Genomic DNA, 17,121 nt, shown 5'->3' on the forward strand with positions numbered 1-17,121 from the left:
ATGTACCAAGTGCTCGAGGAAGTATGACTGGACCTTGAGAGAGCCAATCAGATCGCTGGATTTCACACTAACAACAAACAAAAGATCGGGGTTCCCTCTGCTGCTGTCTTTCTGCTCCTTTTACCCTATTTAGTCTGTCCGATCGGTTGGATGTCGTCTTAAATAACAAGGATCAACTTTCTGGATGTCTGTTATGTTTTTGTAAGCTGCCATTTGGCTGTATTGGCGTGATTAATTCTCTCTAGCGTCTTGCTAACTCTATCAGAGAGGCTGTTTGCGGGCTAATCGCAGTTAGCTGGCTGGCTAGCCGTCCGACCCGAATAAAACAAGCCCGAAATCTCAGCGGCTCTTCTCCTGTGGTGTCTGACAGTGGTCGCTTTAGCCACTGGACACTGTTAGAAAGCTGTCCAGCTAAAGATAGCTGGCAAGCTGTTGGTATCAGCGGCAGGAATCGGATCGCGATGTCAGGACCGTCATCGGGCTGTGGGTTTCTGATGTCGGTTGTTGTTCACGGAGACTTGGCTCTCAACGAGCAAGAAAAAGAGCTCAACCAGCGGCTTAGAAGCCTTTACCCGGCCGTCAACGAGCAAGAGACCCCGCTCCCCAGATCCTGGAGCCCCAAAGACAAATTCAGCTACATCGGCCTGTCTCAAAACAACCTCCGGGTGCATTATAAAGGTAACCAAGGCTAACAGCAGCAGATGAACACAAACACCAAGTTGTTTACCAGCTAAATGTTGAAGGCATTAGCCAGGTTAGCTAGTGTCAAGTTGCACCTCTGATTAATGATATAAAAATACACTTCTGTTAGCTTCTGCGTACTCGTTTTGTCTGTGAAACAAACCTATTTTTAGTCACACAAACTGCTAAAATCGGCACGAAACAGGGATGATTTAGAGTGATTATCGAGCACATTAGTCGATATAAGTAAACGAAATGTTAACGAAACTTTGATTACTAATAATAACTAACTGCTTAGACGACATGTTTGAATAAAAATAGCCTCCCTTTAGCATTATTTAGCACCGTTCCTAGCAGTCAGCATTGTCTTGAAATTGAACTACTGCTTTAATATGTTTTATGTATAACAGTTTGTGTGTGCGTATATGACATGTAACGTTAGTCTTTGAGAATAAGTGATAAAGGTATTAAGTTTGAAAGTATAGGCTAAAGTTCGTGTATTGTAGCAAGGAGATGGTGGTGAGTTAAAGCAGCAAGCTATAAAGATGCTTCAGTCATTTCCGGAAGCACCTAACGTTACTGTATGGAGTTTCACAGTTGAAATGCAGTCATTGTCAGCTCTTTTGACAACATGATCTGTGTACAGAAGCTATGTCTTAATACACACATGCTGATGTAGGTAGAGATCGAGCCTGACGCAGAAGCTCTAGGAAAGGCCTGTCTGTGTTTATCTGCAGAGGCAGGTTTTCTGCCATCGCGTGTATGTAAGGCTTTTACTAGGAATTCAGCAGATAAAGAAAAGCTGTAATGTATGTATAATTTGATTACCATATTTATTTATTTATTTATTAAATATGCCTCTGTAATCCAGTGAGGTGTCTGCCATTTCCCTCAGCTGAGTCATAAAGGTAGGCCACAGAATTAATTAGGCCAGTCAGTGCTGACGACAGGTAGGTTTCAGGTAGACTGCCTTAAATTACCAGTAGGCCAAGATGTCTTAATAAATGCTACATATAAGCTTATGAATTTACTTCAGATATAAGTCTGATTATCAGGGGTTTAGGACTAAAATGTTACAGAAAGTGACAAAGACACATTAATACATTTCACCCTGTAAAGCCTGAGTTCTGACACATTAAATAATAGTGAGAATATATGTTTTTAATTAAATTGTTAATTGGATCTTTAGACAAAATATTTTATAATAGTTTCTATATGGTTTATGTTTTGTAGTATATTTAAGACATCAGGCATTGGGGCTTATATAGTATAAAAAAGTGAGAATACGGAGCTCATACACAAGGGAAAAAAACACCTCAGTTTTAGGTAGAGGCCCAAACTGAGCAAAAACGTGTAATTTGGTGCAGTTGTTGTTTATATGATCAAAAAGTAAGATGAAATTATGATCTTTTATTGTAAATCAGTGAGATCTTTAACAGTATAGCAGACTACTTGCATTAAATTGACATAAATATCACTTGTCACTATATGTCTCTAATATTTCTTTGTGAGATGACATTTAAATGCTTAGTTTTATGATCATTGCTCTGTAGTTATCATTTTGGGGGGAAACACCAATGCAATGCAGTGCAATACAATGATGTTTGAGAGACGTACAAATAAACATTCCTCAACAGCCTGTTGTATGATAATTGATACATACATGTTAACACAATTATTTATATATATATGTGTGTGTGTGTGTGTGTGTGTGTGTATATCAAAAAGATGTATTTATTGAGAACCTTTTTTGCTAAAACAAAATTGAACTATCATTCTGAGGGCAGAAAACATAGAGAGTGTTTTGTACAACAGGTTTTTCAGCAAAGTTGTTTGTCAGGTAGAGGACATAGAAATTTATGAGTCAATTATGATGCAATAGGTTTTATATGTTTCAAATGTGTGGAAAAAAATCTTTGTTGGTGTTATATTTTTTAGTATTCTATTTCATGCCTGTCTAGTTGTGTGTTAATGATGAGTAAATAATGAGTTTAATGCCTCTTCAGTCACTATAGTGACCTACACTGTATGCATTTGCTGTCTCAGAGGTGACTGTTAAAAAAAGTGCTTTTGATAAAAACACACCCAAGAAGTCCAAAACATCAAACATCAGTAATACACAGTAGAGAGCTATATAGTTTATCATACAATTATTTTGTGTGTTCATGTAATATCTTGTACATTATATACTGCTACTTTTGTATTTGATGTTGGTTTGGTTTTATAACTAACTGACACATTTGTTCTGAAAATGTGACCTTTTTTTTAAGTAATAATAGATTCAACTGGAGTATTTGACTTGAATGAGGTGGCATGCCTTTTATAAATATATACATTTATCTCAGGGGCAAACATTGGCTATTAATAATAATAATAAATAACATTTTAAACAAATTTCTGACATTGGTTTGTTAGTTATTGCTAATAAAAATGACAATAATTATGAATTCCCAAATTTAGAGCATATTCGCATGAAATAAACTGCCATTTTTAAATATCAAGGCAAATGTGCAGTGTCTTTGCTGTTGCCAGGCAAAATATCATCAGCCTAAAGTAAAAACATTGATTATTTTGCTAAGTGTTTTTGCCATGGCGACCTCTGGCAATGTTATAACATTATAAATGTTCTGGTGCTCCTTGTGAGTGACACAAACTATTAGCAGTTGTAAATGATTGTGTTTATGTCATCCAGGTCATGGAAAGACCCCAAAAGATGCGGCATCTGTCCGTGCAACACACCCTATTCCAGCAGCCTGTGGGGTCTATTACTTTGAGGTGAAAATTATCAGTAAAGGACGAGATGGGTATGTGAAGGATTAAATGTTTTAAGGGAACATTTAAAGGTGCACTCAGTAATTGTTAGTTTATGTGGCTGTGTAACAGTTGTCTTGGACATTATGCAAAGGTTTTCATTTACTAAGGTCTTTGTAGAAGTTCTCTATTAGAAGTCAGCCATAATTAATTTATTCTGAGAGTGAAAATGTTGGATAATAAGAGGTTTACAGAAATTATTAGTATTGGTAATGCTGGTCATGTGATCTCAACATGGCAGCTCCCATGAGGTCACCTGTTGCATGAAAAATTAACAATTCGGTCCAGAGTTCATCATAGTAAACTAAAACCATTTAAAAAAAATGTGTTACTTAAAATAAATGTTAATTGAAATTAAACAAATTTATATTTTATTTTAGATAGTTGCTAACATCTCATTTTCATTTAGTTAAACTTGATGTAGTAAACTAAAACAAGATTTCAAAAATGACAAAATGTTTGACAAAATATACAAATACAACATGAGTTATAAGTGATACTAAAATAACTCTCAGTCTCATGTGTACATGATTTTAAACATTTTTCAGTCATTAATTTCTTTAGGGATAAAATTTTCGTAATTAGGAAAAGGTTACTGAGTGTACCTTTTAATTCTTAGGCTCAGCAGTTTTAACCTCCTCTGATGCAGAACGTTTTATTAAATAAATTCTGTTTTTGTGAGCAGGTACATGGGGATTGGTCTGTCAGCTCAAGGTGTCAACATGAACAGACTTCCAGGTAAAACATCATGTTTTCAGGTTGTTTGTGTCTAAAATGTCTATGATCGCTATAGGTTTTGTAGCTTAGATGCAGCTAGTGGGCATGTTAAGTTGATCCTCCACCTTTTGACTCTCTCGGGGTGTTCCTCTGTGAGACTGCAGTTTTCCAGGGAGATAAGAGTTTAGAGAGCTTAGTGCTCTTTCCTTAGCGTTTTTGTGCTGCTTTGTTTCCAAAAATCACCAAAATGTGTACAATATCCTCCCCTTAGGTTGGGACAAACACTCATATGGATATCATGGAGACGACGGCCACTCCTTCTGCTCATCTGGCACTGGGCAGCCCTATGGTCCCACATTCACAACAGGCGATGTGATCGGCTGCTGTGTGAACCTCATCAACAATACCTGTTTCTACACAAAAAATGGGCACAGTCTAGGTAGTAAACATTTGAATTGCACATTAAGATCAAATGCTTGTCTTAAACTAAACTGTGGTTATTTGTTCTTTATTTATTACTGGTCATCAATTCAATGAGCACTTTTAACATCATGTACACATCTGTAAGAATATTTTTCATTTAGGATGATTTAGTCATTTATAGGAGGTATTGACTATTAACAAATATGGCTATTAACATGCTTTCAAATTAAAATCTTGAATTTACTTTAATAATAGTCTAATTCTTTTTTGTTTTGTTTTTTCAGGGATAGCTTTTACAGATTTACCGGTAAGTCTTTATTATTCTTAAACACCTCTAAGATTGAAATTAATTTTTTGCTGCATTATTATATTACCGTTCAAAAGTCTGGGGTCGATTTGATAAGCTGTCTATATATTTTCAAATGCAATTTATTCTTATGATGGTAAAACTGAATTTTCAGCAGCCAGTCTTCTGTGTCACATGATCTTTCGGAAGCATTTGGAAACCATTGTGCTGCTCAACATTTTTGTGGAAACCCTGACACTTTATTTTTCAGGATTCGTTGATGAATAGAAAGTTCAAAAGAACAGTATTTATTTGAAAATAGACATTTTCATAACATTTTAAATGTCTTGACCATCATTTTTGATCAATTTAATGCATCCTTGCTGCATAAGAAATTTTGAATTAAAAATTTTTATTTTATTTTGAGTGGTGGTGTATATTATATTGTTTATTGTAGTGTTATGTAGTCTATCCTCCAATAGTTTATTCAGATAAATGTATGGCTGTTTACATGCACGTGTGTTTTGTTAAATTGTTACGTTTTGTATGTTTGTTGTCTAAATATTGAACTTGCAGTGACCTATCATTTGTAGCTTTAAAGATATGTTTTTGTGTTTCACTGCCTGGAGGTCATGGGGTGATTGATCATTTGTATATTTTTCATTCTATTGTAATATTTTTAGATATTGTTGAGGAAGCCTTTTGCTATTGTTTTGTCTTTCCTTCCTTTCTTCATCATTCAAGATGTTGGACTGACAGCCCATAAGCATTGCTCTTGCTAACTGAACAGAGGCCTGTTTGGGGCTAAAACAATAATCCATTGAGCAGAAAACACAGTTGGCTGGTGACCAGCATTCATGCTACTCTGAGTACTTCTGTGAAGTATGTCAGTTTAGCAGCCCTGACCTTTCTTTCTATTGGACAGTGAGCACAGAACCTCCCAGAGTTATTTTACAGAAAGCATCAGAAAATGACTAATATGTGTCTGCCCCTGACCTGGCCGATAATTATGTAGCTGTGGTTTGAAATCCGAATAAAAGCTGTTTTTTTTTTTTTTTTTTTTTCTGAACGCCCATGATAGACATAAACCAAGGCACATTTTCTGTCATCTCTTTTAAACTAATCTCAGTTGTTTTATGAGAAAGTCTTTAGACATTGTGTTTACATACACATCATTAATAAAATTTTTTAAAAAAAGTTAAATTAGCCAGTAACTATAATCCACATTTAGTAAAATGTGCTTATTTTGCTTTTAGCCCAACCTGTATCCCACAGTGGGTCTACAGACCCCAGGGGAGGTCGTGGACGCCAATTTTGGGCAGCATCCATTTGTCTTTGATATTGAGGATTACATGCGTGAATGGAGAACCAAGATCCAAGCCCAGATTGACCGTTTCCCCATTGGGGAGAGAGAAGGAGAATGGCAGGCCATGATTCAGAAGTGAGTACTTTTGATTTGGAGTTTTGATTTTTATTAGTGCTGTCAAATGATTAATCGTGATTAATCGTATCCAAAATAAAAGTTTTTGTTTATGTAATATCTGTGTGTGTACTTTGTATATTTATAATGTGTATATATAAATAAATAAACACACACATAGTATATATTTTGAAACTATTTACATGTATTTAAATGTATATATTTATATTATATATAAATATATTTAATATACAAATATAACATTCTTCTTAAATGTATACATGCATGTGTGTATTTATATATACATAATAAATATATAAAGTACACACACATATATTATGTAAACAAAAACTTAATCGATTAATCGTTTGACAGCGCTAATTTTTATTAGGTTTATATTTTCAAAACCTTTCCAGTGGTAATGAATGGATATGCTAGTGGCATATTTTTTTTGACCTGTTCTTTCTCTCTTATTAGAATGGTGGCCTCCTATCTGGTTCACCACAGCTACTGTGCCACCGCTGAGGCCTTTGCCAAATCAACTGACCAGGCCGTACATGAGGAACTTGCTTCTATCAAAAATAGACAGAGTGAGTCTTCACAGGCAATACAAATAGGCTGTTCAGACTTATCTGGGTCTTATTTTGGGTTTGTATGATTGTTAAAGTCAACATGAAATCAGATTGTCACAGTTTCTGGTCCAATGATTGAACTGAATGAATCTGAATGATTCATCACTGCACGTCAGCATGCTTTTAGGGTTGAACATTCTCAACTCAAAGCTGAGTAATGATTTTACGTTTGTGATTGCAGAGATCCAGAAACTGGTCCTATCTGGCAGAATGGGAGAGGCTATAGAGACCACTCAACAACTTTACCCAAGCCTGTTAGAGAGAAACCCAGACCTCCTGTTTATGTTGAAGTAAGTATGATATGGCTTATCTTTCAGGAATTAGCACATCTTCAGTAAAGACACCAAATGGATTATGTATCTACATCTCTCTCTTTCCAGAGTCAGGCAGTTCATTGAGATGGTGAATGGCACTGACAGTGAGGTCAGGTGTCTCGGTGGAAGGAGCCCTAAGTCACAGGATAGTTACCCAGGCTCCCCCCGTCTCTTCAACAGCCCTGTTCACAAAGCCAGCAGCTCCCAGACCTACCAGACAGGTACATATTATATCCACTCATAGTTTTCGGGGGACCGCCCTGGTACCCATTGCGTTAGCTCTTTATGTAGTTTTCATTGAAATGGCCATTTTGATTAGTGGTTCAACCAGGGGGCCCCTAAAAGTCTTATATTTGCATAATTAAAATGCTGACAAACACCAAAAATAAAGATGTATATCATTAAACTGACAATATAACAGAGCTACCAGAGGTATGTTGGCTTAGATAGGAGGGCCTTCGAATACTGTCTTGGACAGACTGGTGCTTTGGAGTCTAAAAGGTTGAGAGCTGCTAATTAGGCTATTTTTAAATCAAGGCTAGTCCTAGACCAGAATGACGTGTTGATCATGAATAAGAGATGTTAGCACTGATTGTTTGCACTTCCCTCTTTCTCCAGGTTTTGATAGTAATTACTGTAATGGAGTTTCATCAAGTAAAGGCCACACCTCGGCCCATAGTCACAAGCCATGTCCGCCTACCATGCCAAGCCCTGAGCTTGGTGTCCTGAATGGCAGTCGGGGCCAGCAGACCAACGTTAGGTACATCTTTGTTCCGTAGCACACTGAAATATCCTTAAGGTTGACATAAAATTAACAACTTTTTTGAATATGCATGTTATAGATATAATTGTGAACAGCTCATCTGTGTATATGTTTATTGTAATGCATGTTTAAAAAGTCATAACTGAAATGACAGACTTCTTCAATCATTTAGTCCACTTAAAATCCTCCATAAGTTCACATTCATATTTGAGTGCAGCGCCACATATCAAAATTCATAGGGAGAACCAAATTTTTTTTCCCCCCAATAATCTCTTACACTTGGATGTACATCATGATACAGAAGAAAAGTTCTGTCATTTCTTCCCTTTCATCGCAACTTTTAATTCCGAAAGGCAAATCATGTAAGAAAATAGTAACTGTACAGCAGAAAATAAGCCTGTTGTGTAAATGTTGGCTCTTCCTCGCAGTGCTGAGGTGGAGATGGAGGTTGATCACTTCTCAAACGGAGTGTCTGAATCCTCTTCAAATGGATTTCTGAATGGCAGCTCTACTCACGGGATAGACTTGGAGGAATGTGATGGAGATATGGGTGAGAACATTAATTGTGCTCAGTCTTCTGTTAAATTACTGTGTGTCTGCAAAGAAATTTGTTGTGGGTCAAAGGGTTATTCCTGTGTGATCTGTTTATCATATCCGATGTTGTGCGTGTGACTTCAGTCAATTATGTTATGCAAATGAATCCTGTGTACCATTTTTTTTTTAATGGATGAAATGTTCTGTACACAGAAGTGGATAGTGCTCAATCTAAGAGGCAGTTGTGCGGAGGGAGCCAGGCAGCCATTGAGAGGATGATTCAGTTCGGCCGAGAGCTACAGAGCATGAGTGAACACTTGCGCCGTGAGAGGGGCAAAAACTCAGCCAATAAGAAGATGCTCAAGGTACTGCCTGTAATATACACATGTTCTGAAAGTTGGATGTAGGTTTTTGTACCTATAATAACATATATGATTTAAAATGGTCTTAAGAAAAACATATTATAAAATATATTTTGGTTATGGTGGTAATGGAGATATATATGTATGTGTGTGTGTGTTTTATCCTAAAACCTCTTACTGTCTTCATTCTTTCAGGATGCATTCAGTTTGTTGGCATATTCAGATCCATGGAACAGCCCAGTGGGCTACCAGCTAGACTCCATCCAGAGAGAGCCTGTCTGCTCAACACTCAACAGTGCAATATTAGGTAGGTACAGCATTAGTTTTCATATATTAGAACATTTGTTCTCAAACTTTTCAGGCCAAGTACCGCCTTTGATCAAATCAGAGCAACCCAGTCACCACAGTGATCCCTTTGTTGCTTTCAGAATTAAGAAAATCTCTTTAAGCTCAAACTTAAGCAAGTGAAAAAGCCTAAGTGAGCAACATAATGCTGTATTTTGATTTTTTTTTTAAACGGTTCGAATAAATCATGGTGCTGCAGATCCCTCATCAGCCCTTTCGTAGGTCTGTAGAAGGATCCTGTCACATAACACATGCACAGACTGTTTTAATATTTTTTAAATATTACAGTGTAATTGCACATTAATATGCAAATTTTACAATCCAAACACATTATTTATGAATACATTGTTTTAATTTTTCTCTTCTCGTTTCTCTTTTTTTCATCTTTCCCTGTCAGTCTCCATATAATATTGATAACATGTTCAAAACTGCATCTTTTGTATTTGAGCCAAAAAAGGCTTCTTTTCCTGAAACTAGGCTAGATGCTTATTGTCAGGAACAACAGGATAATATATCAAATTTCTTTGTTGATCACTTATGTTTTTTGCTGGTCAATGCAGCTTCAGAACTGTCTACACTGTCCACACTGTGATATCATTTGTGAATTAGATTATATTTATATGGCGCTAACACTAGCACTCAGAATAGTTGAAACAGTAATATTGTGAAATACTATTATGATTTAAAATAAGTTTCATATTTGAATATGTTTCAAAATGTAATTTATTCCTATGATGGCAAAGCTGAATTTACAGCATCATTACTCCAAACTTCAGTGTCACATGATCCTTCAGAAATCATTCTAATATGCTGATTTGGTGCTCAAGAAACATTTCTTATTATTATCAATGTTGTAAACAGTTGTGGTGGTTAATATCTTTGTGAAAACACTGATACATTTTTTTTCTGAATATTTTGAACTTTCTTTCTATTCATTAAAGGAACAGAATTTATTTAAAATAGGATTCTTATTAAGCTTAATCTTCAATCTAACAATTCAACACAAGCATTTAGCATTTAATGTTACATTTTTCTCCCATGCAGAGACTCATAACCTGCCAAAGCAGCCTCCCTTGGCACTCGCCGTCGGCCAGGCAGCTCAGTGTCTGTCCCTCATGGCTCGCACAGGCAGCGGATCCTGCGCCTTCGCATCAGTGGATGATTACCTGCACTAACCCCTGGAGAATCATCCCTTTAAATGACCACGTGAAAGAGGCCCACATCATCCCAGTCCATCCCAGACTCCCAAAAAAAAAAAAAAAAACTGGGGCCAGCTTTGAAACCATGGCCTGATGAACTGAGCCTCCACATGGCCAGACCCATTCTGGCTCTCTGACAAGACTGGATCCTCTTCACCCGGGCCTAAACCGGGCCTAAAGACACATTAGGAAGAGGGGTTCTTAAAAGTCAGACAAAATCCCCAATCATTATGGTCTTTATTTTGTTTTTCCTTTTGTCTTTTTTATTTTGGGGGAGGGGAGGAGGTGTTGGGTGGGGGGTGCAGCAGGCTCTGATTGTTTGTTTCCTAATTTACAAGGCATGAGGAAAATTATTATGACATAATTAATGTTATTATCAGTAAACTTGCATATAAGATATATTTGTTCTTGGTTGAAAGCTGGCAGAGTGAGCGAGACCGAATAACTATGGTCCCACCGCGGCAACACCCTGCTATTTTCAGGTCTCAGCTTGTGTACTTTACCATTTAAAAAAGAAAAAAAAAAAGAAAAAATATTGAAATTATATTAACACGCGGAGTGGAACATTTAGTTATCTTACAGTAAAAAAAAAATTAAAACCCAGAAAACCTAACACTGCTGGAGTCATCCTTAGTGGTGGTATTTAGTATAGAGCGTTAGTGTGAGCTGTATGAGTTATGCCCTTTTTTGTGCAAGCGCACCCTCCCTCTGCCAACTGCACAGCAGGATTGATGCAATGTTCGGACACTTTGATTTGTAATTGTATTGATGTCTATAGTCTTTTCATCCACCCGATCTCTTTTAAAAAGTCCATATTCAGGCGTTCTCTCATCATCGTTGCCTGCACTGTGTTTTTGTGCAGTTTGGATGTGCGACAGGAACATGGTGAAATTAAGGTCATATCCAGTCCTGGAGAGGCAAGCCTGCTCCATCGTTTTTTCTCCTCTTGTTTACCAGTCAATCCCTCGGATCATCAGTACTTTTAAAACAAGGAGAATGGTACAGTATTGTCATCAACACTGTCTTATCATTTTCAGTAATAAAACGTAAATACCCAGTTGAACGAGATATACCAGTCTGTTTTGACGCATTTCAGCGAGTGTTTTAAATGTTGCACAAGTATTAAGTATACGATTACACCACAAAGAGAATTTAAAAAGCCAAACTAAGTGTCTTATCACACATTTAAAGAAATAGTTCACCCAAAAGTGAAAATTGTGTTCTCATTTACTAAAACTTGTGAGACTTTGGTTACTCTTTCACCACATATGTGAAGATATTTTTGTTAAAACCTGAGAGGTTTCTGTCCCTCCACTTAAAGTAAACTTAAAAGATCCAAAAAGGTTATAAACACATTGTGAAACAATGCATGTGAATTAAACAGTTTTGTGAAGAGATACAATCATTTTATATGATAACTTGATTTAATTTAGGCTTTTATCTACATCTAAGTGATGATTAACACACATCATACATATAGCAAATCACATATGGTCAATATGGAAGCTCGTATGTCTGTATATTTGTGAATTAAAGCCTTAATTAAATATCTCTTTACAAGACTAAATGGCTCGATTCATATTAAATCATTTTATCATGCCTTAGTAATCTTTTTGGATCTTATAAGTTGTGGTTACCTAGACTTTTAATGGAGGGACAGAAACCTTAATTTTTGGGGTGAACTTTCCTTTTAGCTTCCTTGTAAAATATAACCATAACTTGGTCATCATAGTAATTTAGTTTAATAAAGTCAATCTTATGTACAAAGTAACTGACACATGAATTGTTAATCCTTAAATCAGGTTTACATTTATTGATGTGCAGAGTAAAATATGCACACTTAGTTTAATTTGTACACAAATATAAAGGCAAACCTTATTTGACAAGGTTTAATATTTTGAACTATGAGGATTAAAGAAAAATGTATGAAATAAAGGCGTCCTTTTGAAAAAAAAAAGTTCCACATGGTCAAAAACAGCAGGATGATGGAAGCCGCCTCCAGGTGTTAAACTCAAAATTCAGCAGTTCTTCCTCCTGTTTTATCTCATAAAGGAATCAGTTTCTGTTGGCGTATAAACCGTTTGTTGGACCTTGCAATCCTTGCTTTTTGGGAAGCACCTATAAATGAATAAAGACAGCTCAGCCTGTTGCTTTACAAAACAAATAGAGGACATAATGTACTTGCTAAAACAAGAAAATCTCATTACTCACCCAATTTTTTATTTGCAAACTCAACTGCTGCACCTTGGCTCGCACCCCTTTTCTTTTTGAGGGACAGAAGCTCTGCATCTGAAGATAAATATACACACAAGTATTTTGAATATTCAGTTGGTCTACACGATCTGGTAAAAAGAAAGATCTGAACAGCACAACGCATTAACTTACTGGTTGTTCTTTTGGTTCCTGGTCCATAAAGACGGGACTGAATGAAGTCCATGGCCTTTTCTTGCAATGATTTTGCAGTAGATTCATCCTTTATTCTCGTTACTCTGTAGCTGTCTGGTAAACTGAAATCAGACACATTTTCCATTTGTACATGTGGAACCCTTTCAGTAAGACACATGTAAAAATAATATTATTTACCTTTTTGAGATTTTCTTAGGCGTGGTTCCTGTCTTCGTCTTGTCTATAAAAGAGTTGTTCTTCATTCAATACTGACCAACAGGAAATAGTATAAAGATATACTAGGTTAGGGTTTTTATTGTCACCTTTGTTGTTGTCTGATGGCTTTGTTGATACTTTTTTGTTGATACCTTTGTTGTCTGATGGACCTGTCTGTCTAAAATGAAGGAATAACAATCTATTAAGTTTCCAAAATGATTTAAGGAATCAAAAGGTTTCTATTTACTGTAGCTGGAGATCTTACTTTTTTGGTTCTTTATCAAATTCCTCCAGGAGCTCTTGAGGAAGAAGTTTTCTCTTCTGTAAATCATTTCATGATATTTTGACATGTTAAATACACAGTTCACTGTGAATTACGTTAAGAGTGTATAAGCTTTTCTTGGCAATAATGTAGACGACATCCTGAGGACAGTCTTCACCACCCTGTACCTTTTGTTCTTGAAACAGCTGTTGTCTCTTTTTTCGCTTCTCCTTCAGTAGGTTCTTTTCTCTGAAAACAAAGTGGAAAAACAAAAATGTTTACCCCGCATACGCTCTGTGTCTGAAGCCAGTGGACTCACTCACAGACCTTTTGGCTGCTTCCAGTGCATCTTTAACGCTCTTCAGAGCAGCACTTTTGGACGCATGAAAGGCGACCTCCTCTGGGAGTTCATCATCGCTGGATTCAATCTGATTCTCTCTTAATTCAGACATTTTGTCAGTCTCTTCAAACGTCTTCAACCAGATTTTAGTACACACGTTGGAAGGGACTCGCCATATTAAAAAGTCAACAACACTAAACGCACATTAAAGACAGGCAGACTCAAGTCAAAGGTATTGGCAGCAATAGATGCTGCCATCTGGTGGTCTGGATGTCTCAGAAATATCGGCTCGTAAACAAACTGATGCAAATGGCGGAGTTTATAATAATAGCACGCTTGATACTGTCTGTTTTGTCAGATTCAAAACACATTCTTTCAATTCACAGAGATAAATTGTTATTGTTCATAATTTTCAAGATTAAGAACCAAACACTAAATAACATAATGTTGTTGTTGTAGTTACCGCCATATCAACTACTCTATTTAATACTGATCGTTGAAATTGTGTGGCATTATTATGGTAAAATCTTACGGTTCTATAAAACAAAAATGTAAATAATACATTAAATATGAAAATATTATTTATTATTATATTGATAATTAAAAATGCGCATTATTATTATTATGGTGAAATCTTATGGTTCGTTACAACAGAAACAATTACATTTAAAATTATACGTTTTATAATACGTTTTAAAATGATAAAAATATTAATATAAAATAATACGTTTTAATATTTTAATTATTAATAAATTATATAATATTATTATGAATACATAGCCTAATAAAAAGTCATCTAAATATTTTTTCAGCTAGTGAAAAAAAATTAAATGGGTTTGTCGTGCGATTGGATATATCTGACCAATCAGTGTTTCCGACGTGTTTGTGACATGGATGCTGGTGTATTATTTGTCATTTTGGATTAGGCTCCAGCGCTGACACTCTGGAAAATCCTCTTCTTCGCTCACAGGCCTTGAATATTTATATGCATACTTAAATCTCATGTCATTATAACTTTACACCAACAGACATGTCAGGCTTTGTTATTTTTGCACTAGTACTCTCATTATTGTCCGCGATGGTGCCTTGTCTGGGCTTTCCTCCGTCAGAAGCGGCGGCGCCGCAGCCCTGTCTGGCCCCGTTACAGTGGGAGGGGCGCACCGTTGAGTATGATCACGGCACGGGACGAAACACACGGGCAGCGGTCTCCTATGATGCGCAGAATCAGCGAATTAGGGTCCTGGAGCAGAAGACAGGACACACACCATGTAAGAAGTACGAATTCATCAAATGCTATGAAACAGATTTTAATATGCGTTCTTATCATTGCAAAAATGTTTTTGTCTTATTTTCTAAATATCTAAACATTTGAAGTCCATATAAATTTATTTAAGAAGCAAAACGAGAATGTATAAAGTCTTTAGTTTTCTGAAAAATATATCAAAATTAAATATTATTATCATAATCATTATTACATATAGCTACAATTATTTATAATTGTAATAGCCTATTGGTTATTCAACAACAACAAAAATAATTTTATAATTTATTATAATAATTTTATTAAATCAATATATATATATATATATATATATATTTACTTGACAAGAAAAATAATGTAAGGTATAAAGTCTTGTTTTCTCTAGATTAATTGACTCAAATTAAGAAGAAGAAAAAAATCCACCAATGGAGTAAATAAAATAAACTTAATTTAAAGAGACACATTTATTTTCTTACCCCACATATATTTTGCCTTGTTTTTAAGCATAAAGTCAAGTATTCAATTTTGATTCCAAAAACAACACAAGTCATTTTACATCTCAAATAAATGTATCTTGATTTAATGTTTAGATATGTGTATTGCAAAACTAGACAATATAGTAGTAGTATAAGAAAATGTAAGTTTATTTTGGTCAGTGCAAAATATGACAGCTTAAGCTGTTGTTCACCATTGTGTAGATGCAAATGATCAACTATTGTCAAAATTAGAAACACAACTGAATCACTGATTTGAATTGTATTAAAAAAGCTCAAATTTGCTCGCATTAAAAGTATTTGCACTGTGCAATTGTCTTTGAGGTTCTTTGAGTACATCTACTTGTTCAAGAGTGGAGTGCTTTTCCAAATTGAGGAAATTACTAAACAGTGTGCAAAGATGGCTCTGACGGAGGCCTGGGACCCGTATGATATTCCCCTGAACTCCACATACGAGGACCAGTACTTCATTGGAGGACCTGGAGACATGATCGAGGTCCAAGAATGGTCTGATCGGAAACCAGCTCGCAAAAGTATGTTTATTATAAGTATGTTTATACCATGTTGTCCTGATTTACATGATCTGAGCTTTGTACATTTTTCTGTCTTTCACAGATGAAGCTTGGGTTGGTGTGTATACTCTGAAGGACTGCTATCCCGTGCAGGAGACATACACCAAAAACAGTAGCGTGACCACGTCCACTCGCTTCTTTGACCTTCAGCTGGGCATTAGTGACCCTGGGGTGTTCGATCCACCCAGCACCTGCCAGTCAGCTCTGACTGAGAAGATGACGTCTGACTGCTGAATACCTCGCTCTGCATTACATGCACAATGTACATTAACCACAATGCATTAGGCTTAAATTAACAGCTTCTAAATAAATTATATTGGGCTGTCAAAGAGCACATGAAATGAGTGCAGGTACTGTTAAATATAATCAACTTCGAAACTGAAGAATGTCAGTTTTAAGTTCAATAGTTCTTGTTGATTTACTGTGTGAACTGTGCCTCATATTATTGAAGTCTCAGTTTTAATATGCCAGATTTGGGGCAAATTACAACTGTGTGTTGTTCTGATCTAGGATGGATAATGTGGCACTTAATTTTTTGTTTGACAGTTAATATTCTGTTTGTCTACTTATTGTTTTATTTGTCCTTTAAGATGATTTACAGTGTGGATGCTTACAGTTTATTTTCAAATGTTGTTAAAAAACTTCTGGAATTTTGATTTCAATAAAAAAAAATTTACCTCACCATTGGCATTGTTGAGCAAATTTATTTAACAATATCATAAGACAATGTTTTGCATAGACAAAGATGAAAGCATGGGTTTCCTGCTCAAGTCTGTAGAGGTGTGAAATAAAGATCTGACTATCTATCTTGATAATTAACATTATAAAAGGACATGAGTTAACATAATGTTATCAAACAATGTATGATAGCATCTTGATTAACTTAAAAGAATACAGTGCCTCAAAAACTAAAAGGTCTATATTTGCATTAAAGACATCACATCTAGTATTTCACAAAAAGAATAATGAAATTATCATTAGATAATTTAGGCCATGTTTTCCAAAATTAAGACACAAATTATTTGGACACTCATTTATCCACAATTAGCTAATGAGATGAACTACAATGACCTTTCAGTTGATTAAAAGTCAAAAGTTCGTTCT

At 35.7% G+C, this 17,121-nt stretch overlaps 3 protein-coding genes across 3 annotated transcripts; 2 read left to right on the plus strand and 1 right to left on the minus strand.

Moving 5' to 3' along the window:
* Nucleotides 1–32: 32 nt before the first annotated feature.
* On the plus strand, nucleotides 33–11,550 carry ranbp9 (RAN binding protein 9). The gene is made up of 14 exons (XM_058756876.1): nucleotides 33–678; nucleotides 3,374–3,485; nucleotides 4,178–4,230; nucleotides 4,481–4,648; nucleotides 4,917–4,939; nucleotides 6,175–6,359; nucleotides 6,816–6,928; nucleotides 7,152–7,260; nucleotides 7,351–7,505; nucleotides 7,903–8,044; nucleotides 8,476–8,597; nucleotides 8,795–8,946; nucleotides 9,139–9,250; nucleotides 10,333–11,550. The coding sequence occupies exons 1-14, from the start codon at nucleotides 462–464 to the stop codon at nucleotides 10,461–10,463; spliced, it is 1,794 nt and encodes a 597-aa protein (XP_058612859.1). The 5' UTR covers nucleotides 33–461; the 3' UTR covers nucleotides 10,464–11,550.
* An 833-nt stretch (nucleotides 11,551–12,383) lies between these two features.
* nol7 (nucleolar protein 7) lies at nucleotides 12,384–13,900 on the minus strand. Its single transcript, XM_058756885.1, has 8 exons — nucleotides 13,678–13,900; nucleotides 13,539–13,599; nucleotides 13,354–13,409; nucleotides 13,196–13,266; nucleotides 13,071–13,113; nucleotides 12,873–12,994; nucleotides 12,699–12,776; nucleotides 12,384–12,605 (listed from the first exon to the last, which is right to left on the minus strand). Exons 1-8 carry the CDS (start codon nucleotides 13,800–13,802, stop codon nucleotides 12,532–12,534), a joined length of 630 nt encoding a protein of 209 aa, XP_058612868.1. The 5' UTR covers nucleotides 13,803–13,900; the 3' UTR covers nucleotides 12,384–12,531.
* A 673-nt stretch (nucleotides 13,901–14,573) lies between these two features.
* On the plus strand, nucleotides 14,574–16,698 carry epdr1 (ependymin related 1). The gene is made up of 3 exons (XM_058754743.1): nucleotides 14,574–14,965; nucleotides 15,770–15,978; nucleotides 16,061–16,698. Exons 1-3 carry the CDS (start codon nucleotides 14,721–14,723, stop codon nucleotides 16,249–16,251), a joined length of 645 nt encoding a protein of 214 aa, XP_058610726.1. The 5' UTR covers nucleotides 14,574–14,720; the 3' UTR covers nucleotides 16,252–16,698.
* Nucleotides 16,699–17,121: the final 423 nt, after the last annotated feature.

Source organism: Onychostoma macrolepis, chromosome 02 (assembly GCF_012432095.1).
Source record: "Onychostoma macrolepis isolate SWU-2019 chromosome 02, ASM1243209v1, whole genome shotgun sequence".
NCBI lineage: Eukaryota > Metazoa > Chordata > Actinopteri > Cypriniformes > Cyprinidae > Onychostoma > Onychostoma macrolepis.